The 26,451-nt window shown below is 39.9% G+C and overlaps 2 protein-coding genes and 1 pseudogene across 3 annotated transcripts in view; 1 reads left to right on the forward strand and 2 right to left on the reverse strand.

The window, feature by feature from the left end:
• The window catches only part of SLC39A9 (solute carrier family 39 member 9), a 61,716-nt gene extending 54,229 nt beyond the window's left edge, over positions 1-7,487 (reverse strand). Inside the window, exon 1 of the mRNA XM_082734007.1 lies at positions 6,484-7,487. Coding sequence (XP_082590133.1) covers positions 6,484-6,579 — 96 coding nt within the window. The 5' untranslated portion in view covers positions 6,580-7,487. The remainder of the gene's footprint in view (positions 1-6,483) is intronic.
• Positions 7,488-7,601: 114 nt separating this feature from the next.
• On the forward strand, positions 7,602-24,761 carry ERH (ERH mRNA splicing and mitosis factor). The gene is made up of 4 exons (XM_082734019.1): positions 7,602-7,701; positions 12,137-12,224; positions 20,671-20,791; positions 24,255-24,761. Exons 1-4 carry the CDS (start codon positions 7,699-7,701, stop codon positions 24,355-24,357), a joined length of 315 nt encoding a protein of 104 aa, XP_082590145.1. The 5' UTR covers positions 7,602-7,698; the 3' UTR covers positions 24,358-24,761.
• On the reverse strand, positions 17,390-19,110 carry LOC309868082 (ADP-ribosylation factor-like protein 8B pseudogene; annotated as a pseudogene). The gene is made up of 2 exons: positions 19,079-19,110; positions 17,390-18,936 (listed from the first exon to the last, which is right to left on the reverse strand). The product of its transcript is annotated as an ADP-ribosylation factor-like protein 8B pseudogene (transcript).
• Positions 24,762-26,451: the final 1,690 nt, after the last annotated feature.

Here is a 26,451-nt window from a genome sequence, read left to right on the forward strand (position 1 = left end):
CCACCTACCTCCCCTCCAGCAACCCTCTGTTTGTCTCCTAGAATTCAGTGCCTCTTATGGTTTGACTACCTATTTTCATCTTGTTTTGTTTTTCCTTCTTTTCCCCTATATTCATGTTGTTTCTTAAATTCCACGAGTGAAATCATACGGTATTTGTCTTCCTCTGACAGACTTATTTCACTTAGCATAATACCCTCTAGGTTCATCCCAGAATCTATACTCTTAAATGCAATGCTAAACTGCTTCACTACAAAACTCATTTCATTGTTTAATTTTTTGCTTTTAGCACCCATCTTGTTTCCCCAATTTGCCCTTGTCAAATGCATGAAGAACTCATGAAAGAAACATACAAGGTACAAAAGCCAGGGTATAATTTTTTGGTTACTAGAAAACTGACCCCCTGAGAAATACAGGGCTTGCAATAGATAGTATGATGTACTTATCTATTAGTTAACCATAAGACATCATCACTTAAAAGCCATATAACTGGGGCAGAAGAATTTCCAGAGTAATTGATACTATTTCTATTTTATTTTATTTTAATAAAATTAGACATTCAACATTCTAGAATTCTGTCAAAGGTTTTAAGAAATACCTGTATTTACACTTAGTATTACTACTTGTTACCACGAATTCCAAACTGAGCTATAGAGGATCTTAAACCTTGTTAGCATTCAAAAGTTGCACTTCTTCTGCAATTAAAGGAAAGGTTAAGCCTGTCACATACAAAAGCATTTCAGAATCCATTTCAGGTCTTCTTCCCTCAAAAAGGATGTGAATTCTTGAACATCACAATTTAGAACTGACTTGACTATGAAGACATCAAGTATGAAATTAATTTTAAATAGTTCAAAATGGGAACTGCTTTAGATTCTAACTTGGCAGGTGTCAATTTAAAGGGCATCTAAGACAAAATCCACTCTTTCTTAAACATTTCAGTGCTATCTGAAGATGGTTTATCTCTGTGGTTTCAATTCTGCTACACTACAAAACACAAGATAGGAGGTTTTACTGTGGAAGGTCAAATGTCAGTGATGTGAAAGATATTTCTAATTTGGGGAGCTAATGGAGATAATGTTAGTCGTGTTAAAGACATTCCTAATTTGGGGAGCTAAGGTGCCAATTTAGATTCATGGTATTTTCATCCTTCTTTACACAAGTCATCAGAAAAAGAAATACCACCTAACAGTCAAGTGCTTTGGACTGGTAATCAAACTGACTTAGTTTCAAATTCCATCCCTACCAGTGTCTACCACACTCTCTCAGCGGGAGTGTGCACATCTGTAAAATGAGATTTAACAGTATCTACCTCAATCTCCTAAAGATTAAATAAGACAATGCACATCAGTGCCTGGCACTACACAGAAAGCACTCAATAAGCTTTAACTATTATTAGTATTATTAAACAGGTAAGTTTCAGTAACACTTATCCATAGAATATCCTCGGGAAAAGAAAGTTTTTCAGGAAAATATTCAATCAGATTTTATCTGATCCAAATACTTTTATCTAGCAAAGATACTTATTGAAACAATAACCTTATAAAACAACAATCTGGGGCGCCTGGGTGGCTCAGTCATTCGTCTCAGGTCACGATCCCAGGGTCCTGGGATGGAGCCCCACATGGGGCTCCTTGCTCAGCGGGAAGCCTGCTTCTCCCTCTCCTACTCCCCCTGCTTGTGTTCCATCTCTCACTGTGTCTCTCTCTATCAAATAAATAAAATCTTAAAAAAAAAATAATCTGAGGAAAGGCAAAATTACTGATTGCTTTCCAAACATGGATAAATCAGAATGCAAAGTGTAAAATGCTTGAATTTAGAAATGAAATTCCCAATAGGCACAACATTAACATCTGTTGCACTACCTGAAGAGAATAAAACTTTTAACATACAATGCAAAAGCCCTGAAAAATGCAACTGTGTCACATTTATTTCAAAAAGAACCAATTGTCAGAGAAGAGCATACTAACTGAACAAATTTATTCTTCAGACACAAATGTCTGATTTGTTGGTTAACTCAAAGCCCTAAAGATATCTATTACTGAATGAGTCAGTTATCATGGTTAGACACAAAACAAAACTTTTTAACACATGAAAAACAAGACAAGCCTTAAAATGAAAATAAATGAAGAAAAGAAAGGTGAATACAAATAAAAATACTCTAAGGCAGGGAGACTAGAGAAGAAGGCTTGGTCTCTCAAAATGGAACATTCATGGTGAATAGGAATGCCAACCGCCAAACAAGACGTTTCAGATCCCAACTTGTTGAGAAGTTTCTGGTAACTGGAGAGGGAAATGGAGGAGTTTACCCATTATTAGAAGTCTGTTCCAAAATAAAGGCTTAAAAATTATAATTTTGAACAAAGTTCTAAAAATGAAAATCTTAAAGAGTTTTCATAATTAGTAAGGAGAATAATCCTCAAGATTTTCTGAAGTTCTTATCACATTCTAGAATATATTCTTGCATGCATATAATTAATTACATCCTCACAACAATCCTATAAGGTTATTTAAAAGAAGAGACTTTGATGTTAAATAGCTTGCTCAAATAGTGACACTGATTTTGAACTACACTATCTGTCCCAGACAGTTCCTGGAAGATTCGTGTGTTACTAATATCTTGAATTCTTTACTGAAGTAAGAGCAGCACTACTTTCATCTGCATACCTGTGGGTCCATACTATTTTAACACATGAAGAATGTGGCATTATAATCCAAAATGGTGTGCAACAAGGAAAGTATGAAACTGAGACAAAGTCTTCAAAAAATTTCATAGAATATGAATATTACAATTAGAGGAGTAACAGATAAGAGTATGTCTAGTAAATATAATAACAGGGGTTATTAGTTATTAGTTAGTTATTAGTTACTTAGTTAACAGGGGTTATAGTAACAGACATATAAGAGTATGTCTAGTAAATATAATAACAGGGGTACCTGGTGGCTCAATGGGTTAAGCCTCTGCCTTAGCCTCAGGTCATGATCTCAGGATCCATGGGTAGAGCCCCACACTGAGCTCTCTGCTCAGCAGGAAGCCTGCTACCTCACCCCCACACCCACACCTGCCTCCCTGCCTAATTGTTATCTCTGTCAAATAAATAAATAAAATCTTAAAAAATAATAACACTACATTTGAGTTTATAATTTGTATTTTTTCACTTCATTTTCTTAGTATTTAATTTTTATAAATATATTGGTCTGCAATGGAATGGAAATTAAACAAAAACAAGAGCTAGTCATTTACCAGATAGTTGGAGGAGCACTGCCCTAGATCTCTGGTGCAAACAGCTTGCTCTCTGTTACCAGCTCTGTGGCAAAGAGGAGACATGCTCAAGTAAGTAACAATCCTTAGATAATCAATCTACAACCACTTTGGCCATGGTTTACATTTTAACTTCATTCATTAATCAGAGTTCCTGCTAAGTGGGGTTAATTCTAGGTAATGTTAAGTTGTAGGCTCTCAACCTACCTAGGTAGCTTTTTCCTTTAGAGTCAAAGACAACTGCTCATTACCAACTGAATCTAACATTGTTAAGATAGTGGTAAGCTGGTAGTTCCAACTCCTTTACCACAAGGGACTTCCTTGGTGTAAGGTATGCTTTGGCCTCCTTTACAAGTTCAGTTTTCCTTCTTCCCATAGGCTGAAGAAGAGAGCATCTTGATTATCAGTTACTCGTAAGTGCTTTCAAGAATCAGAGATTTCTTTTCCTTTGTTTCAGCAATCATTTAGGGATAAAGGCAAAGTCACCAGGTCAAAAAACAAGGAAGAAGTTACAAAAGCATCAAGAAAGTTGTTTTGGGTACAAGGAATGTTGAAGAAAGTCACTGAGAGATCAATGTCATGTAAACCTCTTGAGGGTCAGGTATAGCAGGTAGGCACGAACTGCTACAGCAATTTTTGGGTCACTTAATTTTAACTCATTTCTAAATACTATTCCTGCCATAATTAATGGGTTTTTTAAACTCTTATTCCTGCCTCTGGGAAATTCTGAGGAAAAAAGGTATTGAGTGACAAAACAGCAGCTAGATTAAGAACATGAATAAATAGCATATCTTTTCATATACATGAAAGTGAACTGCAAAATAAATTAGATTGGTCTCTTTATTTTATAATAACACTAGTCCCTAAGAAAAGCCAGATTTCCTTAAAAAGTACAGTAGTTTAGCCAATGGAGGAGCTTGGGGTAGAAACTGTTCTAAAGGCAGAAACTGTGCTTCCCAGCCCCCATGAATGAAGTTTACTTTTTACAAAATCATCTCACTAGTTTCATGTTACATCAATTTATAATAGTATAATCTATCTAGAAAAAATGTTTAATTACCAGAAGAAAGAAAACATTGGTTGAATTCTAAGTTGATGTCTACTTCTAAGTTGATGTTATATATAACTTCCATTTTTATTCTAAGAGCTCAAAATGCACTGTTCCTGCTATTATAATAAACAGATATTTTGAATGTGATTTATAGCATTTTAAGGCCTACAGATAGAAAAGACCACTTGACCATCAATTCAGACAGCCATAAATGACATGTCATACTGATTATCTTTTAAAAAAAAATAGTTCATTGGGCGCCTGGGTGGCTCAGTGGGTTAGGCTGCTGCCTTCAGCTCAGGTCATGATCTCAGGGTCCTGGGATCGAGTCCCGCATCGGGCTCTCTGCTCGGCAGGGAGCCTGCTTCCCTCTCTCTCTCTCTCTCTGCCTGCCTCTCCATCTACTTGTGATTTCTCTCTGTCAAATAAATAAACAAAATCTTAAAAAAATAAAAAATAAAAAAATAAAAAAAAATTTAAAAAAAAATAAAAATAAATAGTTCAAGAAAATACTGAAATGGGAAAAGTTCTAAGCATTTTATAGAAATAAAACGTTTGTTGATTTCGAATTTGAATCAGTTATAATTTCCTTTTTTTTTTTTTTTTAAGATTTTATTTATTTGACAGAGAGAGATCACAAGTAGACAGAGAGGCAGGCAGAGAGAGAGAGAGGAGAGGAAGCAGGCTCCCTGAGAAGCAGAGAGCCTGACGCTGGGCTCGATCCCAGGACCCTGGGATCATGACCTGAGCTGAAGGCAGAGGCTTTAACCCACTTAGCCACCCAGGCAACCTGAATCAGTTTTAATTTCTGATCAAAGTTACCTCAATCAGTTTTTAAATATACAAACCAACTTAAATCTCACAAATGTCAGCCCTAATAAGGTCAATTAAATTTTAATGCAGTTATAAGTTCATGTCCAAATAAAGCAAGCTCACAAAGTACTGGATAGGTGGCCGAAATAAGTGAAATAGGCTTCAACATCCAAGGAGGACTATGACAATCTACTGTTACTCAGCTCTAGCCAACTGTTGTCTTGAGAAAATGGAGACAAAAATCAATAATAATAATAAAAGTGAATATTCTGCCACTTACTTTAACAAAATAAGTCTGTGGGCTTGTTTTGGTAGGATTACCAGTTTCCTCTTTCATGAAGCTCCTTCATGGTGGTGAAACTGGGCCTATTTTTCTGCGGAACCCTAAGATACTCATGAAATCCTGTTCCCTCCAAATGTAGTAGTTTTTCTCCCTAAATCTTTTGAGCACTGTGCATGCTATGAAGTCTTTATGAAGAACTTATCTGTATTTTCACTGCTTTCGTCTCTTCTCCCCACTAGTTAATGTCTGTTCATTATGTTTGTTCAAGTAATGACAAATGAACAAATTGACCCAAATGTCAAAACACATTCACAAAAAATTCATTTCTAAGCAAAGATTTGAAACAACTTCAAATATGCTTTCCAATGCTTCCTTAAAAGGAAATGTGAGGGGGCGCCTGGGTGGCTCAGTGGGTTAAGCCGCTGCCTTCCGCTCAGGTCATGATCTCAGGGTCCTGGGATCGAGTCCCGCATTGGGCTCTCTGCTCAGCAGGGATCCTGCTTCCTCCTCTCTCTCTGCCTGCCTCTCTGTCTACTGTGATCTCTGTCAAATAAATAAAATCTTAAAAAAAAAAAAAAAAGGAAATGTGAGTTAAGAGCAATCTAATTTAGCTTTTGTCTTATCTTTATTCTAACACAAAAAATTCAAATCACCAGAAAGCTTTTTTGGATTCTAATCCAAAAAACTACCTTTCCCCCAAAAAACTATGCTTCATTTTCTCAAAAAAAGGAGCTATACTCATTTCTACGCATATGGACAAATAATATTCTCCATTTATGTTTCTTGACAGCAATCCAGAACCTCGATTCCTTGGAACCTCTGGGAATCAAAAGAATGTTATGGTGCCTCTTTCCAGGAAAACGCACAGAGCCCTAAATTTTTGTAAGCAATTTCACAAGGTTCATAGTACCCCAGGATCGTCAGTGGATTCACCCACTCCACGTTAAGGACTCTAGTGCTTAAAATGAGATTAGTTTCTATTAAGAAAAGTTGTGCATCTCTGATATTGAGAAAGCATCTTCCCTTTACAACTGTCACTACTTCTCAACAGCTGACAGAAATTTGAGAATTTCTTACCTCAGAGAAATTAACAGCCAAGGGAACGATTCCAGCCACGTAACATCCCACCAACATAGCCAGAGACAGCAGACTAATGGAGATGAAATCATCCATTCTGTCCTCCTTTATTTACCCACAGTCACCAGACTACAAATTCTCAGTGGCTTCAAAGGGTCCGGAGGTCCTTAAACGCGTGTGGTGATTCCAAGAGAACAAGTGGACTTGCCAGTTCTTTCGTCCTCCCCACCAGCAGATGTGTTCACGAAACCCCTTTCTCTGGAACGCACCTGGAAATAGCCCCCTTTTGCTGATCTTAGCACCAGAGAGAACTTTCAGCAATCTCAGGTCCCAGCCCCTGCGTTTTCAGAGGCCAGTCATTGCATTCCCTACGGTTAGCAGTTAAAGGTATGCGGGAGATTTCTTCAGTCTCGGGATGGTGGAAAAATCAGTCCACTCCCTCCACAGACAAAGTCCCAGGTGGAAAAAGAGGAAAACCCAAGCAAACTTGTTCTTTCTCCCGGCGCCCCTCCGTCCCTGGGGCAGTCCCCCTTAGGCTGGGACCAGCCCACCAGTCCCGGGAAACTCTCCTCCGAGTCTAGAATAGGAAAGAGTCCTGCAGCTCTCTAACGATGGGCTCAGGGGTTCAGCAGCGGAGCTGATACAAAGCTGTCTCTGCCCTATATCCGATGCTGCCCATATTACTCCATTCCGCTGGGCCTTGACCCAGAGCCACGGATACTACAGCTGCCATGGCCGCCAAGTGGCACCTCTTCATTACATCCACTTCCGGATTGCTTCACCGCCCCCCTCCTTTAAGAAGAGTACTTCCGGGTTACAACCGACCTATGGCCCGGGATTCTTATGTTGCCGCCATTTTTGAGTAGGGCTAATGCAAGCTGTTTGGTGTCAGAGTCCATAGCTCTGTTTACTCTATCCGTATTTCTGATAACGAGAGTATGATAGACTGTGTCTTCACAAGAAATGATAGTTTTTCAAGTTCCGCAGTAATTCCCTGTGTATTTCATAGCCCTTAAGCAAGATGGCTGAGACAGAGTCAGTATCCGCTCTAGCTGCCGGAAATGTATGCACCTCTATGGTCCATAAGGCTCTTTCGCGGTGCGTTTCTGACGACTTCCGGCGGCTCCTCTCGCGGGGATTGGCTGTTGGCGGCGTTGCGGCTAAGCTCGTGTGCGGCGGTGGTGTCGGCAGCGGCTGCAGCGAGAGTTTGGCGCGATGGTGAGAAAGGCCTCAGCGGCTCCCCGATTCCCCGGCCTTTGGGGCGATCCCAACCCGATTCATCTTTTCCCCACCCCATCCAGGTCGAGCGTGCACCTCCCTGGCCCCCCAGTTTGTGACTGGACCCTTCCCCTTCCCGCCGCGGACACGCTTGGCCTGGCACTAGGCCCCGGAGCCCGGGTCCGCCCTGCGTTTGCGCGCCCGCCTGCGGGCTCCGGCGAGCCTTGCGGTGTGCAGGATGCGCTTTGTCCCAGTTGCTCCTTGGTAGAGGCAGGCGTGGGGATGCTGCTCGTTCTCTCCATACTCCCTGGCCCAGTGTGGGAACAATGGCCGAGGGATGTCTGACAAACCTGTCCCCAGAGCTGACAGATTTGAGTGTACTACACCCAGCGTGTGGGCCGGGAGGAATCGTCTTTGCTTTGTGTGCGCTTTCTCAACTCCTCTCTTTTGCTTTTCTGTGCTCTGCCTTTAAATATACACGTAACGTATTTTTCTCTTTTCCAAGACCCCAGATGCCTGACCTGGCGTTTTTCCCAGCCCTCAGTCTTGTTCGCATTCATTCTCTTGGGACTGAAAGCGGAAAAGATAGGCTTAGCTGAGGGTCCAGGTTCCTTCAGATCTGATCGGGGTGGTAGTGGAGTGAGTGGGTATTTTGTTTGCATTTTTTATTATATTCCACCAAAAAGGAGATATGGTCCACAGGGATCATGAGGAATCATGGCTACTTCCACACTTCAGCTTTCGTTTTCTGATTGCTGCCGTTACTGTTAACAAGTTACACAGCTGTTGTTAGCAAGGAACTTTTTGAGGTTGTACTTTTCTGAATTGGGACGTTTCAGTGTGTGATCAAGCATGGTTTCCCAGAGAACCACCAGGAATTAAGAGAGACTGGGTTTCCAGTTCTTGTTTTGTGGTAACTAACAATGTGAACTTGGACAAGTGTTTTCATCTCTGAGTTTCCTTCTTTCCCTGCCTTTAATGTCATTATTTGGTATTGTGCTATAATGCTTAAAATCTCAGGAAGTGACAGCAATTAATAACCCATTCTTGTTGTGCAAATATCAGTGATAATTCCTTCTCAATCCAAGTAGCATTAAAAATTAGAATTTGTGTATAAAACAATTTTTGGTTCAATGGTCTTTTTTTTTTTAAGATTTTTTTATTTATTTGACAAACATCACAAGTAGGCAGGCAGGCAGAGAGAGGGGGGGGGAAGCAGGCTTCCTGCTGAGCAGAGAGCCCGATGTGGGTCTCCTTGTGGGGCTCGATCCCAGGACCCTGAGACCATGACCCAAGCCGAAGGCAGAGGATTTAACCCACTGAGTCACCCAGGCACCCCTGGTTCAATGGTCTTAAATACCTTTGGCTTTATTAAAAATAAAAACTTTGGGTGCAGGGGTTTTTTTGGTTTTTATTGTTTTGTTTTGATAGTTTGGGAGAAGCATTTGAAGCTATGGGCAAATCGTATGTATTGTTTTGTAGCAGTAGAATGGTTCTTAGAGTTCATGTGTGTGAGACTTTTAGTTAGTAATGCAAGATTATTCGTTAAAGTAATTCACTTGTGCCTGGTAATCAGAGAGAATAAGGATTTTGCTAAGGTAATTCTGTATACCTCTTCCTGATTTAGGTTTTGCAATTTTATTTTTCTGTTGTGAGAAATTTAAATACATATGTATATGCTTGAATGTACTTATATTGTGTATATGTATTTGTTTTTTAATAAAACCAAATGGCTTCAAAAATAGCTCCAGAAAGAAGAAAGTGATCAAAATTGATTTGGGAAGTTTTATGATCTTAAAATGTTAATAAGAGGCACTGCCACTTAAAAATAATACTCGTTTTGCTTACAGATTTGTAAATTCAGTCATTTCTTTTTGTTCTTAGTAGTTTTTAATCCTCATCTTTGCGTAGTAAGTATTGATAATACTGAGCTTTGTCAGAGGTTCATTTTAAGACTGTAAAAATTAGCGTAGTGAATAGCCATTTCCTTATCTTTACTCTTAAGTAAATTAGTCCCTCAGTTTGCATTAGAATGAGAACAGAATTAATATAGTAGCCACTGGTGTGGCTAATGTACAGAGCGAGAGCCATACTGCCGGAATGCTAGTGTGGTTTCTATAAAATTATTTTCTTCTCAACACGTGACCCATCATAACTACTGTTTTTTGAGTAGGTGACTTAGAAAATATGCTGTGTAACAGTCTAATAAAATGCTTTCTCTGGTTTATAATGCCTATTTAACAAAGGCCTTGACTACTCAGGTCATTATAGGTGAAAATTACCCTTCATCTCTTGTCACCAACGTCTATTTTTATCTCACATCCTCTCAAACTTTTCATCAGGGGCGCCTGGTGGCTCAGTTGTTAAGAATCTGCCTTCAGCTCAGGTCATGATCCCAGCGTCCTGGGACCGAGGCCCACATTGGGTTCCCAGGAAGCCTGCTTCTCCCTCTCCCACTCCCCCTGCTTGTAGTCCCTCTCGCTGTCACTTTTTTTCTGTCAAATAAATAAAATCTTTGGGGGGAAAAAGGTTTTCATCAGAGTGAGTTGGTTCTTGATGAGGAGGGAGGAATATGAACAATTTCTTTGCTTTTTATATAGTGTTCAGAGTACTGGGTTTTTTTTGATGCTTATTCAGAAACTCTAGGCCTCAACTATTCCAATATCTTTTTTTTTTTTTTTTTTTTAGATTTTATTTATTTTATTTGACAGATAGAGGTCACAAGTAGGCAGAGAGGCAGGCAGAGAAAGAGAGGAGGAAGCAGGCTCCCTGCTGAGCAGAGAGCCTGATGCAGGGCTCGATCCCAGGACCCTGGGATCATGACCCAAGCCACCCAGGCGCCCCCAGTTCCAATATCTTGATACTTAACAATTCTTGCCACTTCAAAACAGTTTGGGGGACCTGCCATAAAGGATTTTTGGGACCCCAAAAAGTAAAAGAGAAAAATATGAATAGTTGGAGGATTGTGTTTACAATGAGGTTGCATCATACTTGGATTTAATTAATTGACCTTACACACTTGGCAAAAGATTGGAAGGGTCCATAATTTCAATAGACCAGTAGTTGGAGACATTTTTCGTTGTCACAGTTTTGTTCAGGAAGGAGCAGGGGGTTCAAGTGCTACTGGTATTTAGTGGAAATAAGCCATGGATGCTTCTAAACATCCTACAATGCATAGGACTACCTCTGTAAGGAGAACCCTTCAAGCCCAGATTGTAAAAGTGCAGAGATTGAGAAACTGCAATAGACCCACTAACAAAAATGTGCCCCCTACTGAGCATGATGAATGAGGTGGAAGATATGAAGTCTGTCTGCTGTTGGAGGTATATTCACAGTCATCACAGTGTGCTCATCTATTTCGTGTGATTCTAGTGTTTAAAAATTCGTGATTTGGGGCGCCTGGGTGGCTCAGTGGGTTAAAGCCTCTGCCTTCTGCTCATGTCATGATCCCTGGGTCCTGGGATTGAGCCCCATGTTGGGCTCCCTGCTCGGTGGGCCTGCTTCTTCCTCTCCCTCTGCCTGCTGCTCACCACTGCTGTGCTCTCTGTCAAATAAATGAATAAAATCTTTTTTTTTTTTTTTTTAATGTGATTTTGAGACTCTGAAGGTGAGTCATCTACTGGGTGAATAGTTTAATGGTTTTTCTAGGGTAATGTTAACTCTATTAATTTTATAGTGCCCATTTATCTTCTGCCTTCATGTTGGAGTCTAAGCCCTGACTAAGAGGTGACTCCACTGTTGTGCCAAGGTTGGAAAAAACATAAATCAGATCCAGTGCTTACAGTCATAATAGTGTTTCCCCTTTTCTACTTTTATCAGCCTCCATCTGAGTTTTTATTTTTTTATTTTTATTTCTTAGAAATATTTTATTTATTTATTAGGCAGAGAGGCAGGCAGAGAGAGAGGGGAGGAAGCAGGCTCCCCGCCAAACAGAGAGCCCGATAACAGGGCTCAATCCCAGGACCCTGAGATCATGACCTGAGCCAAAAGCAGAGGCTTTAACCCACTGAGCCACCCAGACGCCCCCATCTGAGTTTTTATTAAGAGACTTAATAAGGCTAGAGATAGAAAGTGACCAGTAGAGATAGAAAACTAAGTACGTTTATGATCTGGTTGGGGAGAATGATAGGAAAGAAAAAAAAAAAAGAGTACAACGTAGTTTATGCTGAATGCTTACATGCAGTAGGTCCAGTAGTTGCAGAAAGCAGCCCTTAAGGAGTGGGACACCTTACAGAGAAGAGACTTTAGGGAGAAGCTGGCAGTCCACCTTCTGACACCACACTTGCACGAAGGCATAAATGTAGGACGAGCACCGTAATTAATAATATTTTAATAACCAATGGTCATTGTGTCATGGCTGAGGATTTTACATCATACTATGAATTTCTCAAATATGAGTTGGAAATTTATGTTGAAATCACTTTTCCCCCTGCAGTCTCACACCATTTTGCTGGTACAGCCTACCAAGAGGCCAGAAGGCAGAACTTACGCTGACTATGAATCTGTGAATGAATGCATGGAGGGTGAGTTTAAACACTAATCAAGAGTTTTTATTTTTGTTTTCCTGACATTCACATTAGAACATGTCTCATTTAGGAACTGGGCTTGTTTTTTCTCCAGACTTCTTGAATTATTAATTTGAGCAGGGAAGGAAGATATTAAGGACCTTATTTGTTGAATGTTCAAGCATTGATTATATATATTATCTTTTGGCTGCAAATATTTTTTTATCCAGCTCCTGATTAAATGAATGACTTTTTTTTTTTAAACAATGAATGACTTTCTGAAGCCTCCCTTTGTTATGTTGATATCCCATTGTTTATTGTGATATGTAAATATCTTATCAGTTACTCCTTATGTATTGTGGTTAAACTCAAGCACTATAGAGTTGTTAAGACTGGCTCTAGGGATATCTTCTAATGTCTGAACAAATAAACATTAAAAGCTGTTGAGGTTTAGTTATACTCCATCAGAGTGTTAGAAACTAAAAATTAGCTCAGAATAAAAGCAAATGGAAACAAATAAGTATAATTTATTGTGCATTTGATAAGCTGACACCACCCTGAAGGGAACTATTAGCCCTTAATGTTTCTTTACTCAGCAAACCATTAGATGAGAGGGTATAGATTGGATCATCATAAATTGGATTCATCCTTACATTTAATCATCATATCAAGTAAACCAGTTGTGCACATTCTGCACCCTTTTTAGCAGTTGTCCATTCTTTATTTCTTCCTATAAAGCTTTTATATTCTCTGTTTTTGCTGCTGGGCATGTCTCTGAATTTGTTGATTATCTAAAACTAACTGGGTTAGCCTTAAAATCTGTCCTTATAAAGCCAACAATGGGTAGATCTGTGGGAAAAAAAAACTAGTAATAATTAGAGACATCTAAGTAGTTGGCACCATGCCTTCCTGATTGCAGATTCTCTTAATGTTAAAAGAATAGCAGCTCTTGTTCTTCCTTCCATTTCAGGACCCTTTCTCTGCTGACCATTATGGTGGACTTTGTGCACGTGCTACCTTGGCACATTAGGGCCTTAACTGTATTACCATGTCTTCGCTTCTGCAGTACCCTGCCAACCTCTGCTGATTTTAGTGAAGCCTGTTTTTTTTTTCTTTCTAATTAATGCACTTTATTTCTAGAGCAGTTTAAGATTTACAGAAGAAAATAGAAAATATAAAGTTCCCATGTACTTCCTTTCCCCACCTCCACAATTTCCCCCATTAATAAGACCTTGGTGTGATATGTTTGTTACAGTTGATAAACCCAATTTTTTTTTTTTAAGGATTATTTATTTGAGAGAGAGCATGCAAACACAAGCAGAGGGTGGGGCAGAGGGAGAAGCAGATTACCTGCTGAGCAGGGAGCTGGACATGGGGCTTGATCCCAGGACCCTGAGATCATGACCTGAGCCAAAGACAGATGCTTAACCAAGTCACCCAGGTGCTGCATGAACCCAGTATGGATACAGTGACTGACTAAAGTCTGTTATTATTACTAACTAAAGTCTACTATTAACTAAAGTCTGTTATTATTAACTAAAGCTCATTCTTAATGTTCTACAGTTCTTTGGGTTTGACCAAATGCATAACATATACCCATTGGTATAGTATCATACAGAACAATTTTCAGTTACCCTAAAAATCCCTGTGCTCAACCTGTTCATCCCTCCTCCCCAGTTCACCCTTTGCCCCCGACAACTGTTGGTCTTACTATCACCTCCTTAGTTTTGCCTTTTCCAGAATGTCATAGAATTGGAATCATTACCGTATGTAGCCCTTTCAGACTGGCTTATTTCACTCAGCAGTATGCATTTGAGGTTCTTCCATGTCTTTTTAAATTAATAGCTTTAGTTTCTTTCTAGTAGTTGTAAGTTTATAGGAACATTGAAAAGTACAGAGAATTCCATCACACCCTTTCTTCTCTACCTTGTCCTTCCAGTTTCCCCTACCACTGACATCCTGTTTCACTGTGGTACATTAATTACAATTGTAGAAGCAGTACTGATACATTATTATTGACTAAAAGGCCATAGTTTACATTAGTGTCCAGCCTTTGCTTCAGACATTTTATGGGTTTTGGCTTATATAATTACAGGTATCTACCATTTACTGATCTAAAAGTAAAAGTCTCTAGTGCTTCACCTATTCCTTCCCCTAAACTTCCGGCAGCCACTGATCTTTTTAATGTCTCCATAGCATCATCACCTTTCCAAAATGTCATGTAGTTGAAGTTCTACAGGGTATAGCTTTTTCAAGTTGGCTTTTTCACAAAATAGTGGGGTTTTTTGTTTGTTTTTAAAGATTTTATTTATTTATTTATTTATTTGAGCACAAGCCAGGGGAGGGGCAGAGGAAGAGAGACAAGCAGACTCCCCACTGAGCAGGGCTTCCCAGGGCCCTGAGACCATGATCTGAGTCAAAGTCAGACATTTAACCAGTGGAGCCACCCAGGTGCCCCCAAGAGAGTGTACTTTTAAGAATCTTCAGTATCTTTTGATGGCCTGAAAGCTCTTTTCTTTTTATTGCTGAGCAATCCATCATTTGAAAATACCACAGTTTGGTTATCTATTTGCCTACTGAAGGACATAGTAATTGCTTCTGGTATTGGCAGTTAAAGCTGCTACAAACATTTGAGTGCAGGTTTCTGTGTGGACCTATTTTCAACCCCTTTGGGTAAATACTGAGGAATGTGATTGTTGCAACATATGGTAAGATTGTATTTAACTTGGTAGAAAGCTGACAAACTGTCTTCAGATGTGGCTGTACCATGTTGCATCCTCACAAGCAATGAATGAGAATCCCCATTGTTCCACATCCTTCGCAGCATTTGGTGCTGTCATTGTTTCAGATTTCTGTCATTCTAATAGGTAGATAGTGATACCTCGTTTTAATTTTTAGTTTGCTAATGACATGATGTTGAGTATCTTTTCATCATGCTTATTTGTCACCTGTTTATCTTCCTTGGTGAGCTGTCTGTTCAGATCCCTTGTCCACTTTTTGGTTGTTTGGTTTTTTGATTTTTGGTGTTTGGTGTTTTTTGTTTTGTTTTGTTTTGTTTTTTTTTGGATTGTTGTTTTATGAGTTCTTTGTATATTTTGGATGCTAGTCCTATATCAGATGTATGTTTTGCAGAGATTTTCTCTCAGTCTGTGGCTTGTCTTTTCACTTTCTCAGTAGTGCCCTTTGAAGCACAAAAGGTTTAAATTTTGATGAACTCCAGTTTATTTTTTTTTCTTCTGATGGTTTTGGTGCCATATCTGAGAATCCATTGCGATGTTCAAAGTCATGAAAATCTGTGCCTGTATTTTCTTTCAGGAGTGTTATAGTTTGGGCTTTTACAGTTAAGTCTCTGGGCCATTTATGATGTGAAGTATGGGCCCTACTTTATTCTTTTGCATGTGACTCTCCAGCTGTCATAGCACCATTTGTTGAAAAGACTGTTCTTTCTTTTCAAGTTTTGTCTTTGTATCCTGATCAAAAAAGCAATTGACTGGGGCACCTGGGTGGTTCAGTGGGTTAAAGCCTCCGCCTTCTGCTCAGGTCATGATCCCAGAGTCCTGGGGTCGAGCCCCACGTCAGGCGCTCTGCTCAGCAGGGAGCCTACTTCCCCCTGTCTCTCTCTCTGCCTGCCTCTCTGCCTACTTGTGATCTCTTTCTGTCAAATAAATAAATAAATAAAATCTTTTTTTTTTTTTTAAAGGGCAATTGACTATAAATGTGAGGGTTTATTTGCAGACCCTCTTTTCTTTTCTATTGATCTGTGGAAGCGGTACTTAATGTGGAAGCGGTACCACACTCTGTTAGTGTAGTTTCATAGTAAGTTTTGGAATTGGTAATTGTGAGTCTTCAGCTTTGTTCTTTTTCAAGATCCTTTGGGTTATCCTGGGCTTCTTGTATTTTCATATCAAATTTAAGATTAGCTTGTCAATTTCTGCAAAACTAGGTTGGATTTTGATAGAGATTACATTGAATTTATAGATCATTTTGAAGGTCATTACCATCTTCTTCCTTTTTTTTTTTTTTTTTTTTTTTGAGATTTATTTATTTATTAGAGAGCATGAGTGGGGGTGGGGAGCAGATTCCCTGCTGAACCAGGAGACTGATGAGGGGCTCAGATCTCAGAACCCTGAGATCGTGTCCTGAGCTGAAATCAAGAGTTGGATGCTTAACTGACCCACCCAGGTGTCCTTGTGGAGCATTACTGACTTAATGTTAAGTCTCATGATCCATGAATACTAGATCTTCAAATACTTGAAATCTTTACTTTCAGTGACATTTTGTAGTTTTCAATGTATATTCTATGCTTTTTTCTTTTTCTTTTTTTTTTTTTTTAAGACTTTATTTGCTTATTTGACAGACAGAGATCACAAGTAGGCAGAGAGGCAGGCAGAGAGAGAGGAGGAAGCAGGCTCCCTGCTGAGCAGAGAGCCCGATGCAGGGCTCATCGATCCCAGGACCCTGGGATCATGACCTGAGCCGAAGGCAGAGGCTTTAACCCACTGAGCCACCCAGGCGCCCCTCTATGCTTTTTTAATTAAATTTATTCCAAAGAATTGTATTTTAAGATTTTATTTATTTATTTGACACACAGAGAGACAGATTATAAGTAGGCAGAACAGAAGGCAGAGAGGGGAGAAGCAGGCTGAGCAGGGAGCCTGATGCAGGATCGATCCTGGGACCCTGAGATCATGACCTAGGCTGAAGGCAGAGGTTTAACCCACTGAGCCACCCAGGCGCCCCCCGAAAGAATTTTATTTTTTGATGCTGTTGTACATGGAGCTGTTTTCCTCCTTTTTTTTTTTTTTTTTTTTAAGATTTTGTTTATTTATTTGACAGAGATCACAAGCAGGCAGAGAGAGAAAGGGAAGCAGTCTGGATATAAAAAGTGGAGAGTTAGAGTGTCATGCGGCAGCACTGATTTAATGACAAGATAAAAAGAACAAACAGGTGTTTGAACAAAGTCTGACATTCTTTTTTTTTTTTTTTTTTTAAAGATTTTTTTATTTATTTATTTGATAGAGAGAGAACACAAGTAGGCAGAGAGGCAGGCAGAGAGAGAGGGGGAAGCAGGCTCCCCCGCTGAACAGAGAGCCCGACGCGGGGCTCGATCCCAGGACCCTGAGATCATGACCTGAGCTGAAGGCAGAGGCCTAAACCACTGAGCCACCCAGGCGCCCCAAAGTCTGACATTCTTAACACATTTTATTACATTGGTTGGAATGCTTTAAATCCATGAAAGCCTTTGAGAAAATCTTCAGTTCCCAACCCTTTATAAAAGTGTGTTGAGCTCCGCGCCCCGCTCCCAACTCCAAAAAAGAGAAAAAGAAAAAGTAGAAAAAATAGAGAAGTAATGATCTGGACAGATACACAACAGCATGCCTTAGTTCCTCTCATATCGCCAACTGCTATCTCTGATGAAGAATTCTCAGAAAGCAGATGTTTTAAAAATTCATACACAATCTCACCAGTATAAAAAACCATAACAACACTGGATCTGGGGCCTCAGCTCACTCCTTGCAGACCATTTTTTAAAATTCCCAAGGTGTAGTTATACATTTCACATGCATTTGTGAGATATGTAAACATTCTGTTTATATCCCACATGAGTCAAGCTTAAGGTTTCTTAAATACTGTGTGGCACTAGAAACTTCATGTTGTTATCAAGTCAGTATTAGTATTAAGCGAATGGATTCTACAATGAAATACCATAGACATTTACTGAAAACCAATATGAAAGTCTGGCCCAGGAATACCAGAGCAGAAATATGCCATTTTCTTGATTTAAGATGGTCAAGTGTTTTTTTGTATGTGTTCTTTTGTTTTGTTTTTGTTTTTAAAAAGGCTCTACACACTGTTTGAGACAAGTATGTATAAGCAGCTTTTCTGTGTGTGCTGACTTTATCATGACAACTTTAGGTGATTCTTTATGAGGGATTAGGGATGCACACCTTCAGCAATGCACAAAAGAAATAAACTTTGGAAAAGGCAATTTCTTGGGTTTCGAAGGACCATATTCTGGGAAGTACTTCAGAGGAACGGACAGCAATTCCAGGATTATAGCCAGGAAGGACCGGAAGACTTCAGGAGATGCTTCAGCTTCTTCTAGATTTTGAATGTTGAATAAGCCACTGAAGTATGAATCTGTATTGTCCTTTTCTTTGCAAGAAATTGAATAGCAGCAAATTTCTCTGTCCTGATTAGCAGACAGGTTCATTTTTTCAGTTAGCTGTTTCTCATCCAAGGCATTAGGAAGCTCTCTCTTGTTTTCCAAGTACTAGCACTGGAATTCCTTGTAACTGTGGTTTATCCCAAGATTATGAAGTTCATTTCTAGAGGCTTCTATCTTTTCACGATCAGCAGCATCTGTCAGCATCTGTCATATAAACAGTGGCATTGACACCTCTGCATTACCATTCCCACATGCCCCAGAATCGGGGTTGTCCTCCTATGTCCCAAATCTTTATTGTGATGTTATCTTTAGTTACTTTCCTTACATTAAAGCCCACTGTGGGTACCATATCTTCTCTGAACTGACCTGACGCCATGACATTGACGCACGAAGGTGGTCTTGCCCGAGTACTGCAGCCCCACCATCATCAGCTCCATTTCCTCTTTCCAGAAGAGTGAGCAAAACCAGTCCAGCAGGCGGGAGTTGAGCGCCAACGTGATGGCTGCTGGGAGGGCAGGAGGACAGCAGCAGCGACGGCTCCCGCGTGAGCGGGCCTCAGCCCTGACCCCTCAATTTCTCCTCGGGGCTGAGGTGCACCACTGGCGGACACCCATTTTGCTGATTTTTATTTCCTTTCTACTTCGACCTTTCTGTTCAGTAACTCATGAGTAATCTCTCTGATCACAGTGTGGTGTGCCAGTACCAGTCAAAAACCCTAACTCGAGAGCTCTTCATAGATCTTGAGTTGAATATTACTTCTTTTTTTTTTTTTTTTTTAAGATTTTATTTATTTATTTTGACACAGAGAGTACAAGAAGGCAGAGAGGTAGGCGGGGGGCGGGGAGCAGGCTCCCTGCTGAGCAGAGGGCCCGATGTGGGGCTCAGTCCCAGGACCCTGGGATCATGACCCGAGCCGAAGGCAGAGGCTCAACCCACTGAGCCACCCAGGCACACCATACCTTTTTTTATAATATTACTTTCTGTTGGGAAATTTACTAAATCTGTTTATAGGTACATGAAGGACCTTGAGTGTAAAGGATAAGACATGTTTTCCCAGATGACATTTATTCGCTTGTTCATTCATCATAGGGTATTAAAAGCATTTGTTAGTGGGAATTGACAGAAAAGGTTATTTTTCCATTGTGTGGAAACAAGAGTATGTCACTGAATAAAATTTAAATAATGTCCTCTTTAGATAATTAATGTGTGTTTGCTATCAGTGACTTGATTCATTTTATTGTGTTTTTACGATTTATATTTGAGTACTTACATGCACTTACATGTGCTAATAATGCTTTTATATGCACCATTTTGCAAAACCTTCACCATAGCTCCATCAAGAATATTGTTATCCTCACCATTTGACAAGTAGGGTTCTGGGGACGGAGTCGTTATTTTGTAAAAGACAGAGCTAGAATTCAAGTCTCTGAATCCAGAGACCCGTCTCTTAAGTACTCTTAACATAATCTCTTCCTGGGTGCCAGTTTTTTGTTCATTTGTTTTTGCATTGTATCAAAATTTGAAAGCAGGATAGAAAGGCTGTTTTGTCATCCTTCATTCCCAAATGTGCTGTTTTTCTTTATTTATTCTGAGTCTTTAGGAATATTTGTTTATTGAAAAACCTGGTGAGACCCACACTGTCATCACTTGTTTGACTCTCATATGACAAGCCTTTAAAGTTCTTTTAGACCTAGTGGCTTGAAGTAATCATTTTATTTTATTATTAAGGCATAAAATACTGAACATTCTGGCAAATAGATAAAATTAAAAGAAATTTGCTAGTGCCAAACTAAAATGAAAGTGACCAACTTACTGTTCTTTTCCCAGCCTAACTTTTTTTTTTTTTTTTTTTTAAAGATTTCATTTATTTATTGACTTACTTATTTGTCAGAGAGAGAGAGAGAGCAAGCTTGTGCACTAGCAGGCAGAGAGGCAGGCAGAGGCAGAGAGAGAAGCAGTAAGCAAGGAGCCTGATGTGAAGCTCGATCCTGGGACCTGGGATCATGACCTGAGCCAGAGGCAGTGGCTTAACCAACTGAGCCACCCAGGCGTCCCACTCCCAGCCCAACTTTATAAAATTAAGTATTATGGAGGTCCCTGATTGGTTCAGTCAATGGAGCATGCGACTCTTGATCTCAGGGTTGTAGGCTCAAGCCCCACATTGGGTGTAGAGATTACTTTAGAAAGTTAAATCCTTAAAAAAATACTATGGCATTGCTATATATATGTTATATATATGCTGTTCATATCTAAAGTTTATACAGTTGTAAGATCTTATTTTTTCTCCTCTCATAGGTGTTTGTAAAATGTATGAAGAACATCTGAAGAGAATGAATCCCAACAGCCCCTCTATCACATATGATATCAGTCAGTTGTTTGATTTTATTGACGATCTGGCAGACCTCAGCTGCCTTGTGTAAGTATTAGCCACCATATCTCTTAAGGTGTGTTTTTCTGTTATTCATCCAGCCGTTTGAGGTGATTTATGGTATTGTGAGGTCACTCTATGCCTGAAACTGGTATTTGCATTTTGACTACTATGTAGTGATATTTCATCTACATATGGCTGATAATTTGGCAACATAAACCTACACGCGCAGGAGAAGCTTGAGAATTTTGCTAATTGATGGCAATTGGTATGCAGAGGTAATGCTGAGAAGTTCAAAGTCCTGATCTTGGTTTCTTAAACCAAAGTCATTTGTTTTGGGGGGTGGGGTTTTGGGGGTTTTTTGTTTTGTTGTGGGTTTCGTTTGGTTTTAGTTTTTTTGTTTTTTATTTTTTTCTCCCTCAAAGTCTTTGTCCTAAAGAAGTTGACTTTAGGTTAAAACTAAGATGACTCTGTTTTCATGACAAAGGAAAAATGAGAATACCTTATAATGAGATAATCTTTAGTCATCAGGTGCTTAAATATTACATGCCAAATACTTCCTAGAAGCAAATATGTTTTTGAAATATATATGTCTTACTCACAGGCACTTCATGTGACTCCTGGATTATAGCTGGGGCCAGACCAGGACTTGCTTTTTCACCAGTGACTCCTGTTGAAAACTTGTATTTTGTTGGAATATTTGAGTTTTACTTAGCTAACTCAAAACATTCCAGTGATTCAGGTCTGGTCTCTAATGAAATATATTATTAAAGGGGTTTTTATTTACTGTTTTTTGTTTTTAAAGATTTTATTTAGAGAGAGCATGAGTGACAGCACAACTGAGGGCAAGGGGCAAAGGAAAAGGGTCAAGCAGACGCCCCGCTGAACACAGAGTCCTACGCAGGACTCAGTCCCAGGACCCTGAGAACATGACCTGAACTGAAGTCAGATGCATAACCACTGCCCAGGCGCCCCAGTGTGAAAGTTTTTTGGGGCACCTCGTTGGCTTAGTCAGTTAAACATCTGACTCTTGATTTTGGTCTCAGGTCATGATCTCAGGGACTCAGGATTGAGCCCTGCATTGGGCTCCGTGCTTAGTGTGATGTCTGATTCTCCCTCTCCCTCTGCTCCTCCCCCGCCACTGTGCACTTCCCCCACCCCAGATAATTAAATCTTAAGTCTGTCCCGCCCTGATACAGTTCTGAAAAATTTGTGTTCTTGTTTTAGTTGTTCTCCAGTATTGATACAAATATTGTAGTCTTTTGTACCATATCTGAAGTAGACTAAGTTAACCCTTATTTAATTAGGAAGCACAAAAAAAATATTCAGAGAAAATTATTTAACTTTTTTGAATATTTCTCATTATAACAAAAGGAGATTAGTAAGCCCTTATTTTATTTTATTTTTTTTTTTTGTTAAGCATTTTGTAAAAGTAGAAGATGTATGCATTTTTAATAAACCAGATTCTGACCTTATTATTCAGGGGAAGAATATGATAGTGGTATAAAATATTCCTTCTTTTGAGTTTGTCTGTCATGCCAGTAGTTGGAGCATAGATTCCTAGCTCAGTAGTTAAGAATGAGGACTCTGTCAAGGAGTGTTTTAAGCTTCTGCTGCCTGCCCAAATCACTGAGCTAGTTGCTTGTTCTTTGGTTTCCTCCTTTGTAAAAAGAAAGAGGAGGTAATGGTATCTACTCGCAGGGCACCTAGGTCGCTCAGTTGGTTAAGCATCTGGTTTGGCTCAAGTCATGACCCCATCCTGGGATCAAGCCCTGCATCAAGCTCTAAGCTCAGCAGGGAGTCTGCTTTTCAGATAAATTTTAAAAAATAGTATCCACTCATAGGGCTGTAATAAGGATTAAGTGAGTTGATTGAGATAAGTTATCTTATAACTTTATATGTAACTTATAAAGTTATAAATTATCTTATAACTTTATATAATGATAAATTAGATATTCTGTTTTTCTAAAGTATCCCTAAGGTTGGTGGGTTTTTAATTTTTTTTTTAAAGGCAAAGTGCATCTCTGTCTCTTGGATGCCATGTAGTGTTTCTACCACATGATGCACATGCCTTTGAGACACTGAAGTGATTTGTATTTGTGCGATCTCTAGTTACTTATGTTCTGCTTTTTTATACTCTAGCCTTAGTTTTTTAGCCCAAAAATGATTTTAATGCTTAACCAATGAGATTTCAGTGGTAGGTCACTGGAATGTTTGTACTTAGTCTTGTACAGATACCCTGAGTGGTTGGCTATTCATTGATATGTTGGCCTCAGGATGCCTGGAGTCCACTGGAGTCTCATTGCTAATGCCGCCAGTCCTGGCTCTCCTGACCCTCCTCTTCTGATTAGAACTATTTTGAAGCTTGTTACGTCTTCCAGTAATTCTGTACGAGCCTGTAGTATGATTTACCTTAAAAAGCAAATCCTGGGGGCACCTGGGTGGCTCAGTGGGTTAAGCCTCTGCCTTCGGCTCAGGTCATGATCTCAGGGTCTTGGGATCGAGCCCCACATCGGGCTCTCTGCTTGGTGGGGAGCCTGCTTCCTCCTCTCTCTCTGCCTGCCTTTCTGTCTACTTGTGATCTCTCTGTCAAATAAATAAATAAAAGCAAATCCTGGGGCACCTGGGTGGCTGTCAGTTACGCTTCTGTGTTCGGCTCAGGTCATGATCCTGGCGTCCTGGCATTGAGCCCTGAGTTGGGCTCCCTGCTCAGGGGAGAGAGTCTGCTTCTCCCTCTCTGCTCCTTCCCTTGCTTGTGCACTCAAGTGCGTACTCTCTTTCAAATAAATAAATAAAACTCTTTTTTAAAAGGGGAAATCCTGAGATAGAGGTTAAAAGATTTCCTTAACACTTTTTAGGGAAGAAGTCTTCATAGTAGTAACATATTTTTTTAAGATGTTTTAGCTAATTCTAAAGAAATTTAGCAAATCTCAAGTTTGTACCAGTGTTTAGTTTTTGTATTTTAATAATAAACCATAAAAGTTGTAACTAGACAGGAGAAAGAACTCACAGTTTCTGGTCGTACTATGTCAAGAAGTAGATGTGTAACACATTGAGCATTTAACTTAAGGTTTCTAGACCTTGGTTTCGTTTTCTGCTGTAAAATTGTATTTGGTGGTCTAAAGTTCCTATCACTTATAATTCAGCAGTGATGTGAGCGGCTCTTTCTATGTTTTCATTAAATTCATGTATAAACACGCCCACCTGTACCATCATGGGGCAGTTATAATTTAGGGTTTTAAAAACAACAATAGGGTGCTTGGGTGGCTCAGTGGGTTAAGCCTCAGCCTTTGGCTCAGGTCATGATCTCAGGGTCCTGGGATCGAGCCCCACGTCGGGCTCTGCTCGGCGGGGAGCCTGCTTCCCCCTCTCTCTCTCTGTCTGCTGCTCTGCCTACTTGTGTTCTCTCTCTCTCTCTCTGTCAAATATATAAATAAATAAACTTTTTTAAATAAATAAAAACACAACAGTAATTGACCATTATAATTATTTCTACCTTTCTGTTTCTCAGTTACCGAGCTGATACCCAGACATACCAGCCCTATAACAAAGACTGGATTAAAGAGAAGATCTATGTGCTCCTTCGTCGGCAGGCTCAGCAGGCCGGGAAATAGTTGAGTTGGAAGCAGTAGGGGGATGGGGGTGGGCTTGGAACACAGGTGTGTACAGCGTGCTGTAGTGGAAGTTTTGTATTATAGTAATCCTGTTTCCATTTTGGTATACTCCAGCCAGGATTGAATGTATTAGATGAAATGTGAGAATCTTGTTCAATCTGAAACCCCCTTTGCCCCCTTCCCTCCCACCTTTTTTTTTTTTACTTAAACATTTTTATGATAATTTAGATGGAGGTTGTTTGTCAGTTAATGTTGGTTCCAATCCTTCAAACTGTTCATATCTGCTTTATAACATTCACTGTACTAACCCTTCTTCAGGTTGGGGTGGGGGTGGTGGTGACAGTTTAGTTATGTCCTCAAGATAAAGTCTTAGTGAAAAAATGAATAAATGTTCTTTAGTTATATTTTCCCCTTGAGTGTTTTTTTTTTTTTCTTGGTCTCTGAACATTGAATTTCCTTAGCATCAGTTTCAAAACCATTAGGCTGCCACACAAAGAATTTGGAGAAACCTTTTATGTATGTATTGAGTACATTTCACTGTGGTTTATGTGAGGCTAACAAGCTTTCCCCTCCTTTTTCCAGGCTAATAAGTAAGTCTTGGTTGTAGCTCCAAGGTTTGTACTTGCTGTTGATGCAAATGTTATGCAGGGTTTTTCTGGTGACGTAGCGGGTCTGCAGCAGCAGCCAAGTTAGTTCTTCATTTTGGTAATGTACTCTTTCTGGGAGCTTCTTGTGTCCTTCTCATAGTCTTCAGCAGTTGAACACTGTTTACCACTTCTGTATGAAAGTGTGAGGGTGACGGAAAGACCAAAGAAAAGGACAAGATAATCTTGCTTTTTTAATGGAAAGAGTGTTGATCTCATTGTGACTCGAACATACACTGCACTGTACTTCCAGTCATCCCAAATGTGCAAACATTCCCCAATTCTGCTGTTCTCACACTTCACCAACAGCCAGTATCTTTACACACTCCCTAAGATTGGCATTTTCTTTGGAGGCTTTATGATTGGCCTTCCCCATGTCCCTAGCCCTACTTCCACGTTAGAGCCTTAACTATTTTTCTTATTTTATGCAGAATGAAATTCTGAGTTCGTAGTCTCGTGTACTCAATTTATCTGTAGATTAGTTTTTCTATTAAGAAATGTCATCACTGGGGCACCTGGGCAGCTCAGTAAGTTAAGCGGCTGCCTTTGACTCAGGTCGTGATCCCAGGGTCCTGGGATCGAACCTCCTGTTGGGCTCCTGCTTGGCAGGGAGTCTGCTTCTCCCTCGTCTTCTGCTTGCTGCTCTGCCTACTTGTGCTCTCTATCAAGTAAATAAATAAAATCTTATTTTAAAAAATGTCATCACTGTACCAAAGTATCATTAAAATTAGGGCGCTTGGGGGCAGTTGGGTGGCTCAGTCATTAGGCATCTGCCCCCAACTCAGGTCATGATCCCAGGGGTCCTGGGATCGAGCCCTGCATCAGCTTCCCTGCTGAGCAGGAGCCTCCCTGCTACTCCCTCTCCTACTTTCCCTGCCTGTGCTCCCTCTCTTGCTGGTCTCTGTCAAATAAATAAATAAAATCTTTTTTTAAAAAAATTAGGGTGCTTGGCATGCCTGGGTGGTTCAGTCGGTTGTGTCTGTCTTTGCCTCATCACTGATACTGAAGTTTGGGGATCAAGCCCCACATCGGGCTCTCTGTTCAGCAGGGAGTCTGCTTCTCCCTCTCCCTCTGCTCCTCCTCCCTGCTTGTGCTCTCTCTCTCTCAAATAAAGTCTTCTAAAAAATAAAATTGAATTAAGGGGCATAACTTACTAAGTTACATATAGCTGTGGTTAATATTTCACTGTGAATCAGCCAGATTTTAAAGCTTAAATGCTCTCAGTGAAAAAGGAATAGATCCAACAGTAAGTCAGATTGTCCTGCTTTTCATTTGGTCTGTCCTGCCAATATAGTTTTTTATTTCTGTAACAGATGTGATCTTGGCTTCAGTTTTTGGGAAAAAAAAAAAAAAACTCTAGAGCACGCCTGGAGGGAATGGGACCCCTTGATACTCAGATACAATACAGTTTCTAATATTGGGCTTGCAGAGGAAAATACTATTTTCTAAG

This window comes from Mustela nivalis, assembly GCF_964662115.1.
Source record: "Mustela nivalis genome assembly, chromosome: 6".
In the NCBI taxonomy this organism is placed as follows: domain Eukaryota; kingdom Metazoa; phylum Chordata; class Mammalia; order Carnivora; family Mustelidae; genus Mustela; species Mustela nivalis.